The 19,736-nt window shown below is 44.6% G+C and overlaps 1 protein-coding gene across 1 annotated transcript in view; it reads right to left on the bottom strand.

Moving 5' to 3' along the window:
- Window positions 1–19,736, bottom strand: part of DNAJC7 (DnaJ heat shock protein family (Hsp40) member C7) — a 25,767-nt gene extending 6,031 nt beyond the window's left edge. Inside the window, exons 1-13 of the mRNA XM_069786327.1 lie at window positions 19,597–19,736; window positions 9,440–9,528; window positions 8,786–8,910; window positions 8,578–8,691; window positions 7,923–7,997; window positions 6,242–6,360; window positions 5,732–5,885; window positions 4,769–4,933; window positions 3,625–3,716; window positions 2,373–2,446; window positions 1,659–1,805; window positions 1,268–1,420; window positions 649–711 (exon numbers count right to left, since the gene is read on the bottom strand). Of these exons, the coding sequence (XP_069642428.1) occupies window positions 649–711; window positions 1,268–1,420; window positions 1,659–1,805; window positions 2,373–2,446; window positions 3,625–3,716; window positions 4,769–4,933; window positions 5,732–5,885; window positions 6,242–6,360; window positions 7,923–7,997; window positions 8,578–8,691; window positions 8,786–8,910; window positions 9,440–9,528; window positions 19,597–19,676 (1,450 nt within the window). The 5' untranslated portion in view covers window positions 19,677–19,736. The remainder of the gene's footprint in view (window positions 1–648; window positions 712–1,267; window positions 1,421–1,658; window positions 1,806–2,372; window positions 2,447–3,624; window positions 3,717–4,768; window positions 4,934–5,731; window positions 5,886–6,241; window positions 6,361–7,922; window positions 7,998–8,577; window positions 8,692–8,785; window positions 8,911–9,439; window positions 9,529–19,596) is intronic.

The following is a 19,736-nucleotide window of genomic DNA, read 5'->3' as shown; positions in this document are numbered from 1 at the left end:
AGCATGCAAGACTTCTCGAAATTCACTTAACAAAAGACCTTAAGGAACACACGCTTCCCTAAGGGGTATATTGATGCTAGCTGAGAGCTCACTCAACACTGTACAAAGCCATCCTACACCAAGGTGTGTGAAGAAAGCCTGACCACACACGAGGTTTGAAGGGACGACAGTGAGTAACAGCTTCTTCATTGCCTCCAGTCACCTCAAAATGTTTGCAGGCAGAAGCCCTCAGGAGGATTCACATGACTCACATTCATAACACATGAAACCAGAGGAGAGAGCTGTGTGATACATATGCACAGGACTTCTGACCAAGAATCACCTTTTGTTGCTTTAGCACCAGCAGCTGCATCCAAGTTATGGTCAACTATTCCTAAGCAGCAAAGCACCACTCTAGATGGGAAAGCCTACACATACTTCTTGAAAAGGGAACCCCTGGGTTTTATTGCTTTGGAACACAAAAGAACCAGAACCAGCCATCAGCTGGGATGCTGTGCAGATAGAACTTTCCAAGAGGTTAGATACTTTTCCATGGAAAAGTCAAATACTCTCCTCAAACAGCACATCCACTCTGGGAAACTCAGCTGTCCTGTCAAGTGATTTGTGTACTTACGTACTCAAAGCTGACAGGAGAACACTTCCACCTACCTTCAAAACTGAAGCCACCTGGCCCACCAAAGAAGGCCTTGAAGATATTATTTGCATCAAAGTCTACAGGGAAGAAAAGGTAGTTGTGAGTGGAAGTGAAACAGACAGTTACAGTTTTCACAATTTAGAAATTGTCACTTGAGGGCTCATAAAGCATTTTACAAGCACACAAAAAGCTATAAACAGCTTGCTCTGTCTGAGCACTGCTACACAGCAGCAGAGTACAGAGCCACTGACAGTAGCAAAAAAACAGGTAAAAGCAAGAGTTGTCAGAGAGACAATTTCAGTAACAAGGGCAACCTAAGAATTTTGGATAAGTTGCATTTAGGGATGCACAATCTTTCTATTACACTATTTCACACTTCCTACGAAAGAATTCTGCTTAATGGCAGCTACTACCTACCGGCTTGATCAAGTATAACATCCACCATATAACCTAGACTGTTTGCAACTTGAAACATTCAGTGCAGATCTGGTATTCAAATGCTTTCAGAGACCAAACCAAGTCAATTCATAGGATTATTACAAATGGGAGGTTTGCTTTAGAGGAGAAAACAGACTCTAAATGGTCTAATCTTTTTAAAGGCTGCCATGGTAGAATATCTTAAGGAACACTTGCCTCCCATGTTCAATCCATCCTCTTCTAGATCCTGCCCGCTGTCGTAGCGGGCCTTCTTCTTGGGATCTGACAGGATGGTAAAGGCTTCACCAACCTCCTTAAATTTCTTCTCCTCTTCCTTCTGTACTTCTGCACTTGCCCCACTATGTCGGTCTAGGGACACAAAAAAAAGCAGGAAAGAAGCTTTTTGTTTTTAGTGTAAATGGAAAATGCTACACATTCCCAGCTACTGCCACAGATTTAGATCTGTGGGGTCAGAAGTGCTATTTGTCCAGAAATTCCCCCTCTCATATTTATTCCTGCCTCTGAGTGATGGTTGCACAGGGCATATGCATGGAGCAAGGGATCAAAGCAACAACACATGCTCTAATAACAGACTGTTTGTGGGTACCTGGATGATGCATTAGTGCTCTTTTCCTGTAAGCCTTCTTGATCTCATCTTCAGAGGCATTTTTGTCAACCCCAAGGATTTTATAGTAGTCTTTCCGTTTGCTCTTTTTCAGTTCCACCTGTGCATTCTTTAGAAGTTGCTTGTGTTCTAGAAAGAAGTGCAATGCCAAAGGAAAGTGGCTTTAGTGTCAGGTACAGCCTCCTGCTTTAAGAGAGGCTGAAGACCAACATGTTGGGATGACCTGGGTTGAAGGATTCAAGTGCCACAAGTAACCAACCCACTGGGATTTACAGGTAGCTAATTAAAGCCTCACTGTCCACTTAAGACTGTTTCCAAATGGAGGTGAACATCTCAGTGCTATTAAACCAGAATTGGAAAATGAACCACAAGGACTAAGGTTACTGTTTCATTTCAGACTACTAAAAAAGCAAGACAACAGTTAAGAATGAGAACCATAACCAGATATTCTGAATCTAGTGCACTGCATTTAGATACAAGCTAAATTATCTTCTCAGCATTCAATGCTGGAAAAGAAACCAGATTTGGAGACAGGCATTTCAGAGTGCTTCTCTGGACTTTTCCGGTATTGTCCTGCTGGGGCGAAAGGCTGCAAATCAGAGCATATTATGAGGGAAAAAGCAAACAAAGGCAACAACAACAAAATTGCCAGTTAAGGGAAACTTATGCACACAAAAAGAATGCCAATATACTCACCTTTTGTTTTTTCTGTCTGATAAACCTTTTCATAGTCTCTTACAGCATCTTCATATTGTTCTGTGTCCATGTAACTGTGGAAAGAAACACTGGTGGCCAAGGTGTACTTCACAGGAAATATCAAAAGGGGGTTCAGGGACAAGCTTTGTGGGTGGATATGAATTAAAGGAAGAGATATGCACTGGACTGCAGAAAGAACAATCATTAAGGAACCCACAAAGGGTCACTGCTAGACTGAATGGAAGCCCAGACACCTGCTATTTGTGAGAAATCCTGGCACAGGAACCTGTACTTTGGGCTCCAAGTGGAGACTGCAATCTCACTTGGCAGCACCAGTTCTACTTTAACGATCTCATAATGACTTTATCTAGCTGCAGGCACTAATACCAGCCAGCAAGATTTCAAGGAAGCTGGTGCAGAGCTGTACACTAGCAACGCTGGTTAGAAGTGACAATCTTGGCACCTCAGAGGGATGTATGCCTGTCTATTGGTGTTTCAGCCTTACTCACACATTAACTACTTACTATAATTTAGCAATTACTGAGATAGAGCTTGAGAAGAACACTGAACATTGCAAATTAAAATAAATGCACAACAGGAAGGCTGCAATAATGGTTTTGGTTCATCTACAAGGCAGGCAGCTTTGCCACAAACTGGGGAATAATCAGTATTGTGGAAAGTAGCACATAAATCTGTAGTCAGAACAGAGCTTTGACTACTTCCCTGGTTGGTGCCAAGTTACAAAGGAGACATACAGACCCAAAGTTCTTTGTACAACTTGCTCAGCCTCACCATGCTACACTGCAGTATTATCTATGGCTGAAATATGTAGTCTCAGCTGATTTCTCCTTTATGGGAAGCAGGGCATCCCATTTCAAACTCTGGTTTCTTGGAAGCGTGAACAGCTCTGCCAGGATAAGATCTCTTACCCACAACAGGCCTTCTGAAAAAGCTTAAGAGGGAGGCTCTCTGGGACAGAATGTCTTACATTAGTCTATAAACATAATAAATCAAGCTTTAGAACAAAACCTGCCTAAATGCAACAATCAATAGGCAGTCCCAGATCCATGCAGGCAGGACAGACTACATAGAACTTCCCCTGTCTCCTCGTCAGCATAAGTTAGAAGCCCCTTAAGACAGGACCCTTTACTCATTTAAGCTTCAGATTTGTTATCCCTGTCACTCAGTGCTGTAGGGAAGAGGTTTCTACCCACAAACCTGCTCAGCATGTCCGTTATAAAGATCTACTTACCATTGTGCTCTCCTCAAGTATGCTTTGATATATGTGTCATCCAGTTTTACTGCATTTGTGCAGTCATCTATTGCTTCTTCAAGTTTCCTAAGCTACAATGTCAGACAAAAGTTAAGCGAATCCCAGTCAGAGAACAATTTCTGCTAAGTAGCATTATGATTTTAGGCAATTGAAATGTGTAAAGAATCTTGGAAAAATCTCACTGTTTTGTGTGTCTGCATCTAGGAAATTTTTCCAATCCCCCCAAAACACAGAGCTTTTGTTCCCTAGGGAAAAATTAGAAGCCTGGCTAGCAAAATGTTAGAACTACATGGTGCTTCTCTTTAAGAAACACCACCTGGAAACAAGGGTCTTCCTTAGAATGATCGGACAATCAAGTTATTCTGTGTCCAAACTAATTTCCAGACAGGAAAATAAACTTAAAAATATTTAAAAGATTTTTTTTTTAAAAAGCATTGTTTGTTTTCAGACACAAACAGCCATGTAAAATATCCATTACTGGTGCCTCCAGATCATCCCATTTCCCAGGTTCTGAGAATAGCCTCTATCTCTTGACCAAGCAGGGGTGTTGAAAAGCCTCGACGCTGGCAGAGCACGCATCAACACAGAGACAGCTGAGGAGGAAACACGCCTAGAGGAAATGCAGGGTGGAAACTGGAAGCACTAATCACATGACTGACTTTCTCTGGATAGTGCATGACTAAAATGCAACAGCAAACCTGGAAAAAGTGTCCAGGGTTTTTAAATTAGGTCATATTTTTTAGATCAAAAAAAAGCAAGACAGATGATCTACAAGAAGAATAAGAAAAGAAAATAGATCTCCTCATTACCAGGAAGGAAACAAATAAGGATGCCTTTATGCTGATTAATATAAGGCTAAACTACATTCCTCTTCTCCCTCCCACTCTGTGCAGCCCAAGCATTTGAGTTTTGTTTCTTCAGGAGTCAACTTTGTTGGCTGTTTGGAACAGATCCAATCATTGTGCAAGTACAAAAACCTGAAACATTGCCTACAGCACTAGAAAGATTAAGCTGCCCCAGCAGTCAGAGGAGCTTATGCTTTCCAAAATTTCTGTTCTCCATTTTAGAAACTATGTGGTGAGGAATATGATGAAAGACTACCTGCCAAGTGACCATTTCTTACCTTTGAATTAACTGTTCCCCGGTTGCAGTAGAGTTTGGCATTTGTTTTTATGTTATTTGGATCTATTCCTAGTGCCTCTGTGTACAGTTCATATGCTAGTTTGTAGTTTCCTTCTTTGAATGCTTTATTCCCATCTTCTTTCTTTGCTTTAAGTGCTTTGGCATTCTAAAAGAAAATAAACCCTGGATAAGGACATTAGGTAAGTGGTTCAGGGGTACCAAGCACCTTTTTTTGCTGGGTGAGGGTCCTGAAACATAACTGTTCTAATTTGGTTTCAGACACCATTACAGGATACAAAAGTCACAGCCTTGCTACAGCAGCTGAAACGAGCTGTAAGCACTCTGCCTTCCCCCAAGAGAAGCGCTAAGGAACAGCCAGTGCTAGTTACAGGCATTCTCTGTGGGAACAAAGCTTGCCTAATGTTTAAGATGAGAACATGACAGTGAAGTAAATTTATGTATTTAAAAAAAATAGGAACGGGATCTCACTTTTTGAGAGCTTATACAAGTAAACAGATTTTAAAAGTCAGTCAAAGAACTACAACAGAGTAGAAATAAGGGAAGGAGCAACATGAAAGGAAGAGTGTTTAAATGCAAGTCAACCCGTAGGCACTAATATTGAATCTGAAAGTCAGAAGTTCTTTTAGAACTGATAGACATAGTTTTATTGCTCCTGTATCTGATCAAGGAACAAAGAATAATGAAAGGGAGCAGTCTTCAAAGTATCACAGCCTTCTGAGAAAGAGCTTCTTGCAACTCAGTTTTACCTCAAGCAGCAGCTGGTTGTCTTTGGGAAGGCTTTGACACACTAATTGCTACTGGAGAGCTGGGGAATGATAATGTTGAGGGAGGAAGAAGGGACTGATCCAGCAGAACTAAGTTAGGTGTTTGGTTAAAAAAAACCAAACAACAAAACCCCAAACCAGGTAATTTTGCAGTCCCATCCCCAGCATCCACAACTTACACGGCAGGCAAGACATGCTTTCTCGTGATCAGGAGCCATTCTGAGTGCTTGGACAAAAAACTGCACTGCTTTCTCAATACAGTCCTCATAATAAAGGCAGAGACCACGGACATACAGAGCGTCTGCATTTGTTGAGTCCATTCGTAAGATGTCACTGTAACAGACATATTAAAAAAATAAAATGTTTCCCTATTCCAGTTTCCTTCTGATCTCCAAAAGCACTCTTCCTCTGCTGAGATATTTAGTTATTTTATCACGCCTATGGTACAGATGTGCAAAAAGTATGGAAACTTGCTCAAGCAAGACTGCTGGTTATTAACTGAGTCTAAATAGTTTCCTGGTAAGATTACCTTTAAAGGGGATAAATTGATACACCCTTCCTCATCACAATTTGCATTAAGGATTATTTCTTTTTTTATATCCCCTCATTGATTTCCGGCTGTGGAAAACAAGCAGCCGCCAGGACATACCATCAGCTATTCCTCAAACTCTAGACCTTAAGACACTCACCTTGCTACAGACTGTGCTTCTGGGTAGCGACCCAATAACGCTAAACATTCAGCCTTGAGGATTTTGAATCGGTGACAAGCAGGAGCAAACTCCAAAGCACGATCCATGCAAAACACAACCTGGTGTGAGAAAAAACACAAATGTGAGCAAAGCAAATAGCCAAAGGCCTAATTTGAAAGGCTGCACCATTACCACACTTGAGATTTCATATCTGTCTTTGAACAGGAAGATAAGCGTGCAGACACCTGTTTCCTCTGCTGCTGGAGGCATATTTCATTAGAAAATTTTCCTCATGTGCAGGTTTTTTGTCCTGTCTTTTAAAGGGCTTTGTGTACAAAGGTTTGTGGCACCTGCTATGTTACTATGACATAGCACTACACAAATTCAAGGGACACCTGTAGAAGGTCCATCCCTTTAACTCTTCTGAAATTGTAGGCCCTGAAGAAAAAGCCAAGGAAGACAATTCTGCCCCCGTTTCCTGCATTATAAAGACACATGGGAAGGACAGAAATTCTATAGATTGAGACAGTTTGGACTGGACAAAACACAAAAAAGTACAGTGCAGGGACTGATCTTACATTGGTCTAACTGCAATGGGCAGGGTGATCTAATAGGTCTTTTCCATCTTTGCCTCTCTGGTGGGGACATCTGCATGAGAACAGGGTCATTGTTTCACCAAGGTTCATCTGCTTCCCCAGCCCGTGACATCACGATTGCCTGCTGTGGGAAGCACTGTGCTCCTGACTGAGAAGCCAATGGCTTCTGGGTGAGGAAGGAGCAAGAGCAGCTCTCCAAGAACAAAGATCACATTTCATGCAAGCCTCCCCAGTGCAGTGAGACGGGAGAAGTGAAGGGACAGATGCAAAAGCCCAGAACATGCAATACAGGCAGGGCAATTCCTACACATGAAATCCAGATTGACCATACATCCCATTTGCTCCACATAACCAGGTGACACAAAGCTGGGATTTACCCTTCCAAAATCTTGAGCTTAGCCTAAGAGTCAGTGACCAGAACAATGAGCTTAATGTGCTGGACAATCTCCTTTCTGGGCCAAACTTGGGCCTTACATGCATCCACTGAACAGAAACAGTTGCATGAGAAGTGTTTTTTGCCTTTCAGATTTCATGCTGTCATTTCTTGTTATATCAGGTCAGTACCAGCTGCATCCTGTTACAGCCCTTGGGAAGAAAGATTTAGAAACAGTAATAGAGAATGCCCCACGCAGATCTGCATTCCTCCTTCAATGACCCTCACTATAATACTGGCAGACTGCCCTTTTTTTTTTTTTAATTAAAGAGTTGAGAAAGAAGAATCCTGGATATGCATTTTAGGAGCAAAGCGTGATCAAACGCTGCTGCTGACAAAATCTGTATCAAACAGCTCATTCATGGTTCCACTCACCCTGCAAAGCAAACAGTAATAGAGGATACTCAGCCTGAGCCTGTCACCCTCTTCACTTTTCATTCATTCAGTGCTAAGAGAGCATGAGCTCTGCCATTTTCACAACTATTACAGTTCACAAGACAGCCCTGCTTCAATAGCAAAAGTATGTTGTACAGCACCTCCCATTAGGCCCCAGCTAATATTAGGCAGGGAAATTAGACATGCATCTGGCTGAACTGGCCACATAAAATATGTCAGTTCATAATGCTACAGCAAACAATCAAGTTAATCTTACCTTCCTGAAATCCCGTTTCTCAAAATCCACTTCAGCTATTTTTTCATACTCAAGCACAGTACTGGCGTTCTTCAGCTGAAAGACAGGAGAACACAGCAAGTATTGCAGGACAGTCAGTGCTCTAGAACACCATCAAGTAGCATTTAAGCAGCCAATCCCTAAAGCATCAGAGCAAAAACTACTGCCGACCATGGAACAATAATGCAGATTACATGAATTGTTTTGCCAGCATTAAGATCAGTTTGAAATCAAGTGACCTAACTGGTAGCCCAAGAAAATGTACCCCTGCAAATAAGATACAAAAGTGGCAGCAACCTTCTACACACTGCACCACCCACTTCCCTGCTGCCTTACTACCATTCACCATTTCTCCTCTGGAGTGCTGAGTGAAAGACCAGCTTAGCCTCCATGCTTTTCTGCTAAGAGACAATCACACACAAAAGTAACTGTGCGACCTGATGGTCTACTGAAAAACAGATATAGAGAGTTTGACAGCATCTCATTTTTTCCCATTACCTCACAGCATGCAAAGTATCATTACTAATGATGACTGTGATTCCACCTTGCAAATTTGAAGTGAAAGGCTTACTAGTTCAACCCATTCCCTTTGACAGCCTCATCTACTGGGAATATTTAAATTTTAAGAACCTCTTACCTCTTGCTGTGCCTGAGTATTCTTATGATCCAGTTCTAAAACTCGTTGAAAGCAGCGGCTGGCAGCCATGGCATTCCCTAGGGAAAGATGGCATTTCCCTTCCCGTAGATGGCCCTGAGAAGACAGTTAAAAGGGAGTTGCAAGAGGTGCAGTAGGTGGAGACAAGGGTATTGAGACATGAATAAGAAGCATGAAATTTTTCACATACCCTTACAAAGCTATCATCCAATCTGACAGACTGCTGAGCATCTCCCAGTGCTTCTCGGAATCTCCCCAGCATCATGAGTGTGGCAGCTCTGTTACCATAATAACTGGCATTATTAGGACAGGTATCTGGAGAAGATGTAAGAGCACTCACTGTTAGTATAATGCAAGCAGCTATACAACTTGTAGAACGTATTAAAAAGCTGTGGTTGGATTAAAAACTCACATTCCCTCCCCGATCTATAACGTCACCTGAGTGGCTTAAGATGACGCACGATGGTCAAGTAGCTGTTTTGAATAGCAAGTCTAATACTATTGCTCCCCACACTATGCACAGGAATAAACTCATATAGAACAAAAGTTTGTGGCGTTCAGTCTGACAGCACTGCTGACCCTGCATTAGAGAGAAAGCTGGACTGGTTTCATGTTAAGAATATCTTGGCTGGAGGAGAAACAAAGAACTGCTGCAATCACCCACATTGGCACTGAGTTGCATTATCAATCTGGTGAAATTTTGCAAGGTAATTAAAGCAGGCAAAAAGTTTTCATCCAGTGTGTGCTGTTAGAAACTCTGCTGGTATATTTTAAATCAATAACCAGCTTTGATTTTTAGACATGGTCTTCAGCAAAGATTAATATTATCATCAAATGTTCTTACCTATGGCTTTTGTGTAATAGTTGTATGCTTCATTGTAATCTTTCTTGGCATAGTATGCATTTCCTTGTTCCTTGAATGATTCAGCTTCTCTGAAAAGAAGCAAACCACCACATTTTAAAAGGAATTGAGCACCAGAACAGATTCTGACCATGACCAAGCATGTGATCCCCAAGCAACCTCAGTACAACTCTTCAGTGCTCCTAAATGCTTCTAGCTAGTTGCTGTGAGAATTCCTCTGTATATACTGTCCATGAGAAAACAGCACGACTCATGTCCTCCTGCCTCTCAGATACTTCATCGCTTTACCAGGGCCATGAACAGGGATACTCAGGGATATTACCTAGCCGAATATTACCTAGCCGAATATTACTGGAATGCAATAGCAGACTAAAGCCACCTTTGAGTACTACCCTCCCTTCAGTCTCAGAAGCACTGGCTTCTTAAGAGTCCAGCAAAACTCTGTTGTACATGGTTAATCACACTATCCTACTCCCGTGAGGTGCTGCATAACCTCAGCAATCACTGAAGTCAAGAAACAGAGTACTGTCTATCTTTCAGAAGTAGTCCCACATACTTAAGAAACAGGGCCAAGAACAATTTCTACATTCACAAGACAGCTAAATCTAAGAGAAATAAGGGTGTAAGCCTCAAGTAGAAGCTTGGCACTGCCTTGGCAACAGGTCCAGAAATAGTCCTCACGCTCAAGAGCAAGCATTTGCAGAGACAGTTTAGGACATTTAAAAACACACAACATATGGTTTAGAGCAGCATCCCTTAAACTCTTGAAAACAAAGTTTCGCCTGAAGGAAATTAAATCCTTCTCTTTCTTCTCCCATCTACCTTCACCTTTTTAGATAAACAGTCTGAGAGGGAACTTGTACCATTGTGTTAAGTTTAATTCAGCTTCACTGAATTAAATGCAGTGATTTAGTTCATTTGCTTCCCCTTCTAGACTGTTTTAACACATAAAAACTATGAGGTCAACTCAAAAGAAGCATCACCCCACTCTTAAGATACAGCAGTCAAGACTTGCATCTTGCTTTTGGGACATCACTGCTGTAGCCAGAGAGACAGACACTGTTTGTCTGCTCTCCAAAGTGCTGGCACAACCAGAACTCTGGCCCCACACAAAGACAAATTCTAACCATTGGAACAAAGACCAGCTCAGACTCCACCCTTCATGTCCCACCAGGGACACGGCCAGCATATCTACAAGCCCCAGCTACTCTCTCCTTCAACAACTAGCAATCATCTGCTAGAGCTGCCCAGCCGCAGGGATCACCTGCACAGGGGAAATGACTCTATCACAAGCAGTACAGGTGAAGTTGATTATTACAGGTCATCATATTCCTCTTGGATGACTACCAGCTGATCTGAACATAGCCTTTGCTGAAGCAATGAAGCAGAAGCCAAGGAAGCTAAAACAGCTGGGTGATCCCCCAGTCTCCCAGAGCAGAGTTGCCCTTGTGGGCTCAAACACGGGTCACTTCCAGGCTATGCTGAAATGCTGGGCTTCAGCATTTTCTTGAAAGAAGGATCCAGAAGCAAAGGTGTGTCTTTGCACCACTTGCTGCAGGAAAGCTACTTACAGGGAAACCCAAGGTAAATAAAAGCAAGCCAAATCAGAGAACACAGGACTAGAGAGTGAAGAGTCACAGGACCTTTCACATACAAATATCTCCACCCAACTCCAGAGTATGCATGGGCTGTTCAATTGCTCTTGGGGCTGAGGAGCTTTATTTCTGCATCTGGCAACACTACTGTAACAGTCAAAGGCCTGAGTCAGAGCCAATCTTCAGTCTACCAGGTACTATAAACACAGAGATAATGTTCACTTTTCAAAATTTAGTCTTATCTATTGCAGAAAGTATAATGCAAGCGATTCACTTCTGTATTTCTGTACACCTTAAAAAAATTCTCAAAAATTAGATGCAACTTTGGGCGTGTTACAGGACTGGGTTTTGCCCAGAGGAAGCAAAGAAATTTGTCTTTCACAAATCACATTCTTAATAAACCTAAAAGGATAGAAGTTGACCGTCTTCACTGAATGCTGTAGCTACAACACATTCAAAGTGTGGAAAAGGTGCTCTTACTATAGAGGACATACTGTTAGAATGTACTGCTGTGAGAAGTCTCTTTCAGTATACAAAATAAAAACTGAAGGGAAGACTGCTGACTAGTCCTGCATTTTAGTAAGCTGCCAAATCCAAGACCCGCAGGTGCAGAGCAGACTCGGTAAGAGTTGACAACCGCTTAGCATTTTTATTTTGGAAGTACCTAGAGATCAGATCCTTACGCAAGGAATGCATTTATCTACTGGAAGCTGCCCTCTGTACGAAGCTGCCAACCCAGGACAGACTGCGCTCAAGTCGCAGTGTCCTCGCCAAGGGGAGAGCGCTGCCAGAGACCCCGGCGCTCCCAGGCCACATCTCGGCAAAGGCAGCGCAGGAGCTGAAGCGAGGAGGAGGGACCCCACCAGTGAAGGAGAGCAATGTTCAGCAAGCCTACTAGAAAAAGAACAAAGGGAATTGTGTTGAAACAAGTTCACATGTTTTTAACCTCATTCAGGCTTGCCATTGGCCATTCCCACACAACTGCCTCATGCAAAGGGTTGTTTTCACTGAGCCATCTCAGTTCTGCCAGCTGGCAAAACAATAGACACAGGGAGCTGCCGCACCGAGGGCCCGCAGGCCACAGTTGAAGTGCATGCTCTTCACTTTCATTTTTAACTTTTGCTATCAGCTACACTCCGGCAATGGACCAGATGCAGCCCTGCTGTAATTCTGCTGAAGTCAAGCAACAGAAAGAACAGACAACCGCATTGATGTATTTATTTGAAATAAGATGAATAAATAACAGGGTGACAAAGAAACGGGTTAGCGCACGCACCCCACTGCCTCGGAAGTGTCTTGTCACAGCTCCTGGGTTCAGTTCATCCCTGCTGCACCCGCTCCTATTCCAGCAAACGATAAACTCGACCATCTGACATGGGGAAACTGCCGTTACCTCCTCCACCCCAGCCTTCCCCCACCTCACCCAAGGAAGGTGCTTGTCCCACAGCCTTGCTCTTCCTTAGAAGCCAGCACACTGGCAGACCCTGAACAGCAAGCAGTACAGCACCCCTCCGTGCTCCTCCCTCCCTAGGGCCACAAGATCTAGAAATGATTGTGTGCCTGTTGGATGGATCTATATCACAAGCGGCAGGACTCATGCTTTGCATGATTAAAAATGTGTCCAACCATGTTTTTTGAATATTACAGATCAAACATTCAAAATGCAGTGGAAAAACTAATCAGCAATTCTGCACTTCTGGAACCTTGGCAGTAAGTAGTTTAACCAAAACTTTATTCTCTTGTTTCTGTAATCATAAATGGAAAAGAAAATCACAGACCCTGTTAAAGTTCCTTCCCTCAGAAGCTCTCTGTTGTACAGTCTAAAGAAAAGGGTAAACAGTATTAAAGGCAGAACTCATCTGAGGTACCATCGTAACCTGCTTAGCATACCAGTCCCTGATTCACAAGTCTTTTAGCAATTTTACCTGTCACATTATAAGGAAGCATCGTCTAATAGATACAGCTAAAGGGCTGGGTGCCAGAGCATCCTGTCTGCCAACAAACTGCTGGGTAGAGCTGGGAAAATAGGAGAAAGAAAAGAGATACATGGCAAAAACAACTTTCACAAAGCACCGGTATTCTGAGATGCTAGAGAAAACACACAAACACAAGAATTACTGTTTTCTACTCTTTTTCATTGGTCTATTTTCCTTTCAAGCATTTACTTTAACAGATTGACATATCAACAAGTCACAGCACCTCAGATAACACTAGCAGAAAGGAAGTACACAGGTATTTCTATTGCTCACATGGCTTAAAGCTTAATGATGACAAAAGATTGTGAAAGAAAAAGCAAACTCCTTCCAAAGCATAAAGGTAAAGACAGTTGCTGGAAATGCAAGGCTTGTGGTCTGAATTCCTAGACACAGAACAGAAGCATCTCTCCTCAGTTGTGCTCCACTGACATAGAAAGCACACAGAGAAAACAGTTCTTGTTTACCATGGTCTCTGGCTATAACAAGAAAAAATGCAGATCTCCTGATATCACTGCTAATTGTTTCAATCCAAACAGATGCTGCAGCCTGAATGAGATCATTCTGCATCTCACACTGATGTAGGCTGCATTCCCCACTTGCTACTTTTGAAACTGAAGAAGAATCGTGCTTTGCTAAAAATATGATCCAGGCTGAATAGATTGCTTTGTGAGGGGAGGTTAGTGTCTTCTCAGGGTCTCTCCACACTGGATGCAGAAGACAGGGAAGAGTTGCACCAAGGATCTCAGGAAGAAGCTTGTCTTTCATTGCTTGCATGTACCAAGGGGTCACAAGGAGGGAACTGTTTGGAGTAACTCTCTCCCTGCGAGCTAGTCATTTTTTTTTCCTCTTTTATAACATTTGTCAGGACCCCTAATTCTTCAAATGCTCTGGCCCCAGTCACCCTAGAGGACCTGCCACCAAGACAAGCAGCAGCCGCATCTTCTGATGCTCCCCTCGCACACCCAGGGGCTCAGGGGACACACTGCGAGGAGCTCGCTGCCTGCCTGGTGGGAGAAGGAACCATCACAAGGCTCCTTCTATTCCCCATGCCCTGCTGAAAGCTCAGCCCCTGCTTGTTCCCAGAAGAGCTATGAGAAGCAGCCATCCTGCGCACCAGTGACACAATCCCACATTTGCCTAACAACTTCTGCCTCCTCCTCAGAGCTTCCACACACTGCCCCCACTCGAGCACCGATCATGGCTTCAACCCCTCCTACGCCAGCTCCTAACGAGATGTACGCAGACCTATCTCGCAACACACCTGATTTTCTAAGTCGTCGAAAACTTGGGGGATCTGTACAAACGCATCTCCTAGGTCTAGATGTGCTAGCACCAAGCCCGTGCACACAGGTACATGCTCAAAGCAATACTACCCACCTACAGAAATTCAGCATTTAAGCAGGTGGCAGACTTGCTCTCTCTCAGCCCTCTTGACTCTCACTCCTACTTCATTTCCTGCCACCATTACGAAACAGTGACAAAAACCCTAAAATATCTAGGATTTAAGGAAGGCTCCAAAATCCTGTCCTGGCCAAGCAATCTTTTTTGGGATGCTCTGACAAAAGGACCACACCTGCCTTTTCTAAGCAATTCTTGCAGAGACTTTTTCTTTAATAGGATACAGTGCCTTTATCCGGCATTTTTTTTTTAGTTGAAATCCAGTCCAGATTCTCAGCTGTTGGATGTTACTCAGCTGTTGGGGTAAAATAAGTTTGGTGATCTCAATACAGTTTACAGCAGGCAGATGTCTAGAGCTTAAAATTAGCTGTCATATTTGCCACTGGACATACAATACTCTCCTCTCCCTTCTTTCAGGACTCGGAAGAGAAGCCAAACACTATGTGGGCCACAGAGCTATACAAGGTATCTTCCCTGTACACTTCAGAGACCCTTCGTCCAGGTTAGGTTTTATGCTCTGAGTGATGATTTAGAGCAAAGGCAATATATATAATCTCCCATCAGTAGCATTTGTGTTTTCTGTCTCTGGTGCAGAAAACAACATAAAATCATATATAACATATACTGCGATCACCCTCTGCAGCTAGACAGCATCATGCTGACCCTATTGCAGTAGAGACCAAACTGAACACAGAGCAGAACAGTACACCACGCAACACATTTATCTGCACACCAGCACCCCCCACTGAACAAGGAGTGGCTTTACTACTAGCTGCAATACAGAAACGAAAATGACATTTACTCACAGCATGCCCCAAAACAGGGAAATCTTGAGTCTGTACATGTAAATATCTGCATAGTCTAAAGACTCACCAGCTGAAACATAAAAGCAAAGGTCTGCCTCAAGTCTCTCACAAGAGCAGACAACTGCAATGTAACTGGCATTTACTCCAGAGAAGGCGCACAAAACCCCCACACCATCCTCTACAGACAGCCAGAACATTCCCAATACCTGAGGACAAACTCAGACACGGAAGACCAAGAGCCGCAAGAGCCAAAATATGCCACAAGAAATTAAAGAAATGAACCAAACCTCTCCCTGCAGCTGTAAGTGAAAACAGACAGACAAGCCCCGAACTTTAATTGTGCAGTTATGTAACACACCTCGCTCACAGAGCTCAGTATTAACCTAATTCATAGCAATGGCATGATCATTTCTGGCAGGGTCACATCATAGCTGTCGTGAAAACCCACGGAAGGGTCTAGAATCAGCTAGAGATTGCTTTTTTCCAGAGAGGCCTAAATGAAGGAAGCTAGCCAGCTGGAAGAATTACATGGTAAAAGAACTGCATCTACAACATGATTCACCCTAAAAAATCATGTCTCATGTTAAAGAAACAGGCTGGAACTGTAGGTACTGACCATCTTTTCATACTATATTAAGCAACTACATAATTCAGAGTATTCAAATAGTCTGCAAATTTATGGGAGAGCAAACAACTATGCAAGCAGCTCCTGCTGCTCTTTGTATTATCATAAGATCATAAAGTAATTACATATTAGTAAAATAGGCTGGATTTACAGCCTGGGAAACTCAAGTGCCCATTTACAAGTAGAACAGGCATAGTGGAACTTTCCCAACGGTGCCCCTACAGCTGACTCAACCCCCCCACTCTCTGTGAACACAGTCAAGTAACAACATTTATTCACAAGGAGCCTGACCAAGATGCAACTCATTTCATGCAAAATAGCATGAAAGGAGTGGAAAGACTCTTGCTACTCACCAACACCTGACAACCTCCAGGCAACATCTGTCAAACTAATTAGTGACCCAAAGTCAGGCAAGGTGTGAAACCTTCTTGACTTCTGCACAATTTCCTTTGTGTGGCAAATTTCACATTCATTGCTTTACTAAGGTTAACTATGATTTCTTACTGAGGCATCAGTACATCTGAAGTCTGCAGCAAAAGCACTGTAAAACCAACAGTCTGGGCAGATCATTTCATAATGATATTTTCTGAACAATTTGAGATACTTCTTTTTAAGAGGCTTCTACATCCTCCAGTGCTGAAGAATGAGGAGAAACATCCAGCCTTCAGCACGCACATCAGACAGAATCTAGAGCTGCCATAAAGATGACAAGGAAATTCTCCCTGGCAAAACTCCAGTGACCCAAGCTCACAGACCAGCTGGGCCCAGGAAAAAACTGTCCCCATGGGTTAGAAACCTTTAAAATTAATTAAAAACAGTGACTTTTTGCAGGTGAACCAGTCCCTGACACTGCACCACAACTCAACCCCTGCTCATCAGCTGCTGCCCAGCAGAGGAGCTGGCAGTAACAGCACCAGTACCCAGCAGATAAAATTAATGCAATTACATCAACCCTTTTCCATAAGGACCCCCACAATTTATGCAGCAGCAGACAATAATTATCCTGTGACCACACACTACTCCTGTCCCTTAAACAACCGGTGAGTGAGCCATTTGGCATGTTTTCAGCTGTTTCAGTGCATTAGTTACAGTCATTCTGAAACACAGATCTCCACTTTTGCTAATTTCCTAATTTTTATTAAGCCAGAGAACAGAATCACGTGTTTAGACAAAGGTGAGTCCTCAAGCAAAGTATCTGTATCTTGTTGCACTGTAATTCCTAAACAGAAGTACCGAACATGGAAACCCCTGATGCTGACTTACAGCAATGATTCAAAAAAGGTTTTCACTTATTGTTGCTGGTTTTTTATAGAAGCTAGCACAGACACACCATAAAGGCTGTACTAAATCAGATTCAAGTGTATGTCTGTTCATGCCCATTAGCGTGGAGTGCCTGCATAGCCCCTTCACGGTTCAAGATGTTCTACAAACATTAGATACCTAATTAAGCCTCCAACTACTCTCCCTAACACAGTGACTATCACCCTAATTTACATTGGATCAGCTAAGCCACAGAAGCTAAGCAACTGATGCAAGCCAGGAAGGGCCAAAGTAGAGAAAAGGTTAACGCACAGGACCCCAAGAAAATCTGCCCAGGCTGGCAGAAAGGCATGAGTGTGTAAGGCCTGCACTTTCTGAGCACCCAAAAAGAATAACTGGAAGTACAATAATCATCTCCTAGGACCTGTATGTTTCTCTTTTAGCAGGATAAAGGAGTAATATCCCAACAACAACAAAAAAGGAAACGTGAAAGCACCTAACAAAAGCACTGCATGCTAACAACCACAAACTACGGCATTGGCCTTTTGACACCAAGAAAAACCCAGATGCATGAGACTGCATCTGTTCTTCGCAGCTAAACCTTCCCCTCAGAGCAGAGCGAGGACCAAACACTGCCCACGAATTCTTCTATTTCTGCACCTGCTCAGCCTTTCCCAAGAAGATCATACTATTCATGACCGGTTTCCTGCACCCATCGCTTCTGCCACAAAACTTGGGAAGTAGGAAGGAAGAGTAACATTAGAGGTCACTATCAGAAGATGACTGTGCCTTCAGCACAGCTTTTACAGTTGGATATTTTTAACATTTCAAACACATTTAATTAGCCTGGGGGAAGGAATGACTTACCCATAAACAGGGCTTTCCCAGCTTTACAGGCCATGCAATTTGTCAGTATTCTATGCACAACATCCAGGTGCCTCTTCAGCAACATCATCTAATTTAACTCCTTAGAATGACATCACCAGGAAGCCAGCTCCTTCCCAGCACAGCTCCTTAAGCCTTCAATTTCTGACAGTAAACAAGCAGCACAAAACACCCCAGGCCATCAATATTATTTTGAAAATACCATTCCTCAGAGGCTACTTTCAGTTTTGTTTCCTCCTTTTAATTCCATCCACTGAATAATTTCCTAGAGCAATTGCCTCACCTTCTACAGAAATAGTCCTCTCCTCCCCAGTTCCCCAGGAGATAAGCAGCTGCCAGTCTTAGATGCTGCAGAACCAGCAGAGTTTCCTAGACATCGGACCTTCCCATCTCACTGCCTGCAGAGACTGCAATGCTTGGCTGCTGCTGGGAACCAGCTCACTTGCTCTTGAGAAGAAAATGTGCAAGAAAGGCTGGGATTCCCACCACCCCCAGCCTCAGGCCACTGTCTGCTCCCCTGGGCAAGGTGCACCAGATCACTTTAGAAATAAAACAGCTACTGGAACTTGAAGAGGCTCTTGAATTACGATAACCTTTTCAGAACAGGACTCTGCCCAAACACATGCCTGCAACTGACATTCTTCCCATTATCCAAGGCAGGACAGAGTAAAAATTGCTGCATGCAGGTTTGAAACGGTACCAGCGAAAAGGCAATTGGGTATGATGAAGAAGCGAAGAGCACTCAAACCTACGAGCTTGAAGCTTCCCTTCTACACCACAGTTTAATACTTTCCTCCTCGTCCTCAGCGATGGGAGAAAGCGCTCTTCAGACACCAGCCCATGCAGCCTTGAGACAGAAAGGACGTTATTTCTATTTCTAGGGCACTCAAACTCCAGTTGACCGAAGACAGCCTGACTCCACTACAGGGTGTGCATTCTAATCCTGGTACACACGGAGGCCATGAGGCCTCGCACGGGTCGCGCAGCCAGGGCATCCCAAAATAAAGCGTCACCCGGCAGCGAACGCAGCCCCGGGTGGGACTGCGGGCCCTCGCTGTGGAGCCCCGGCGGGGAGCAGCCGGCGTTTCCCCGCGGGACGAGGCTCGGCTTGGAGAAAGACCTTTGCCCCCCACCCCCCCGGGCAGGGACCTGCCGAAGCCTCCCCGGGAGCGCACCCTGCCTTGCCCGCCGCCCCCGAGGCCAGGAGCTGCCGGCGCCCACCCGAGCCTCGCTGCTCGCGGTCCGCCGGCGCTGCGCCCCCCCCCCCCCCCGAGCTCCCACAGCCCGCCCGCGGCCCCGCGGGGGAGGCCGGAGGGGCCCTGCCCGTTCAACGGACCCCCGGCCCTGAACCCCCCCCTCCGCGGAGCAGGGCCGGCCGAGCACCTGCGGCTCCCCCGCACCGAGGCCCCCGGGGCCCCGCCGCCACGGCCCAGGCCCCCTCCCGCCCCCGCAAGCCCAGGGCCGCCCCCGGCTCCCTCAGCCTTACCCGCCCGCCGGGCCCCGGCCGGGCCGCGCCCCGCCCGCCGGGAGGAGATACCGGCCGTCCCCTTCCCCTGCCCGGCAGGGCGAGGCCGGCCCGGGGCAGCCGCCCTACCTCCGCGTCTCCTCGCTCTCGGGCTCGCCGAGTCCCTCGGGCGCCGCCATGACCACATCGCACTCGGCCGCCGCCGCCATCTTACCGCCGGGCCGGGCTGGGGACGGACGGTGGGGCGGGGCGGGGGGCGGGCACGGCGC

Source organism: Haliaeetus albicilla, chromosome 7, assembly GCF_947461875.1.
Source record: "Haliaeetus albicilla chromosome 7, bHalAlb1.1, whole genome shotgun sequence".
Taxonomy (NCBI): Eukaryota; Metazoa; Chordata; class Aves; order Accipitriformes; family Accipitridae; genus Haliaeetus; species Haliaeetus albicilla.
This window is presented reverse-complemented; position numbering and strand designations above follow the sequence as displayed.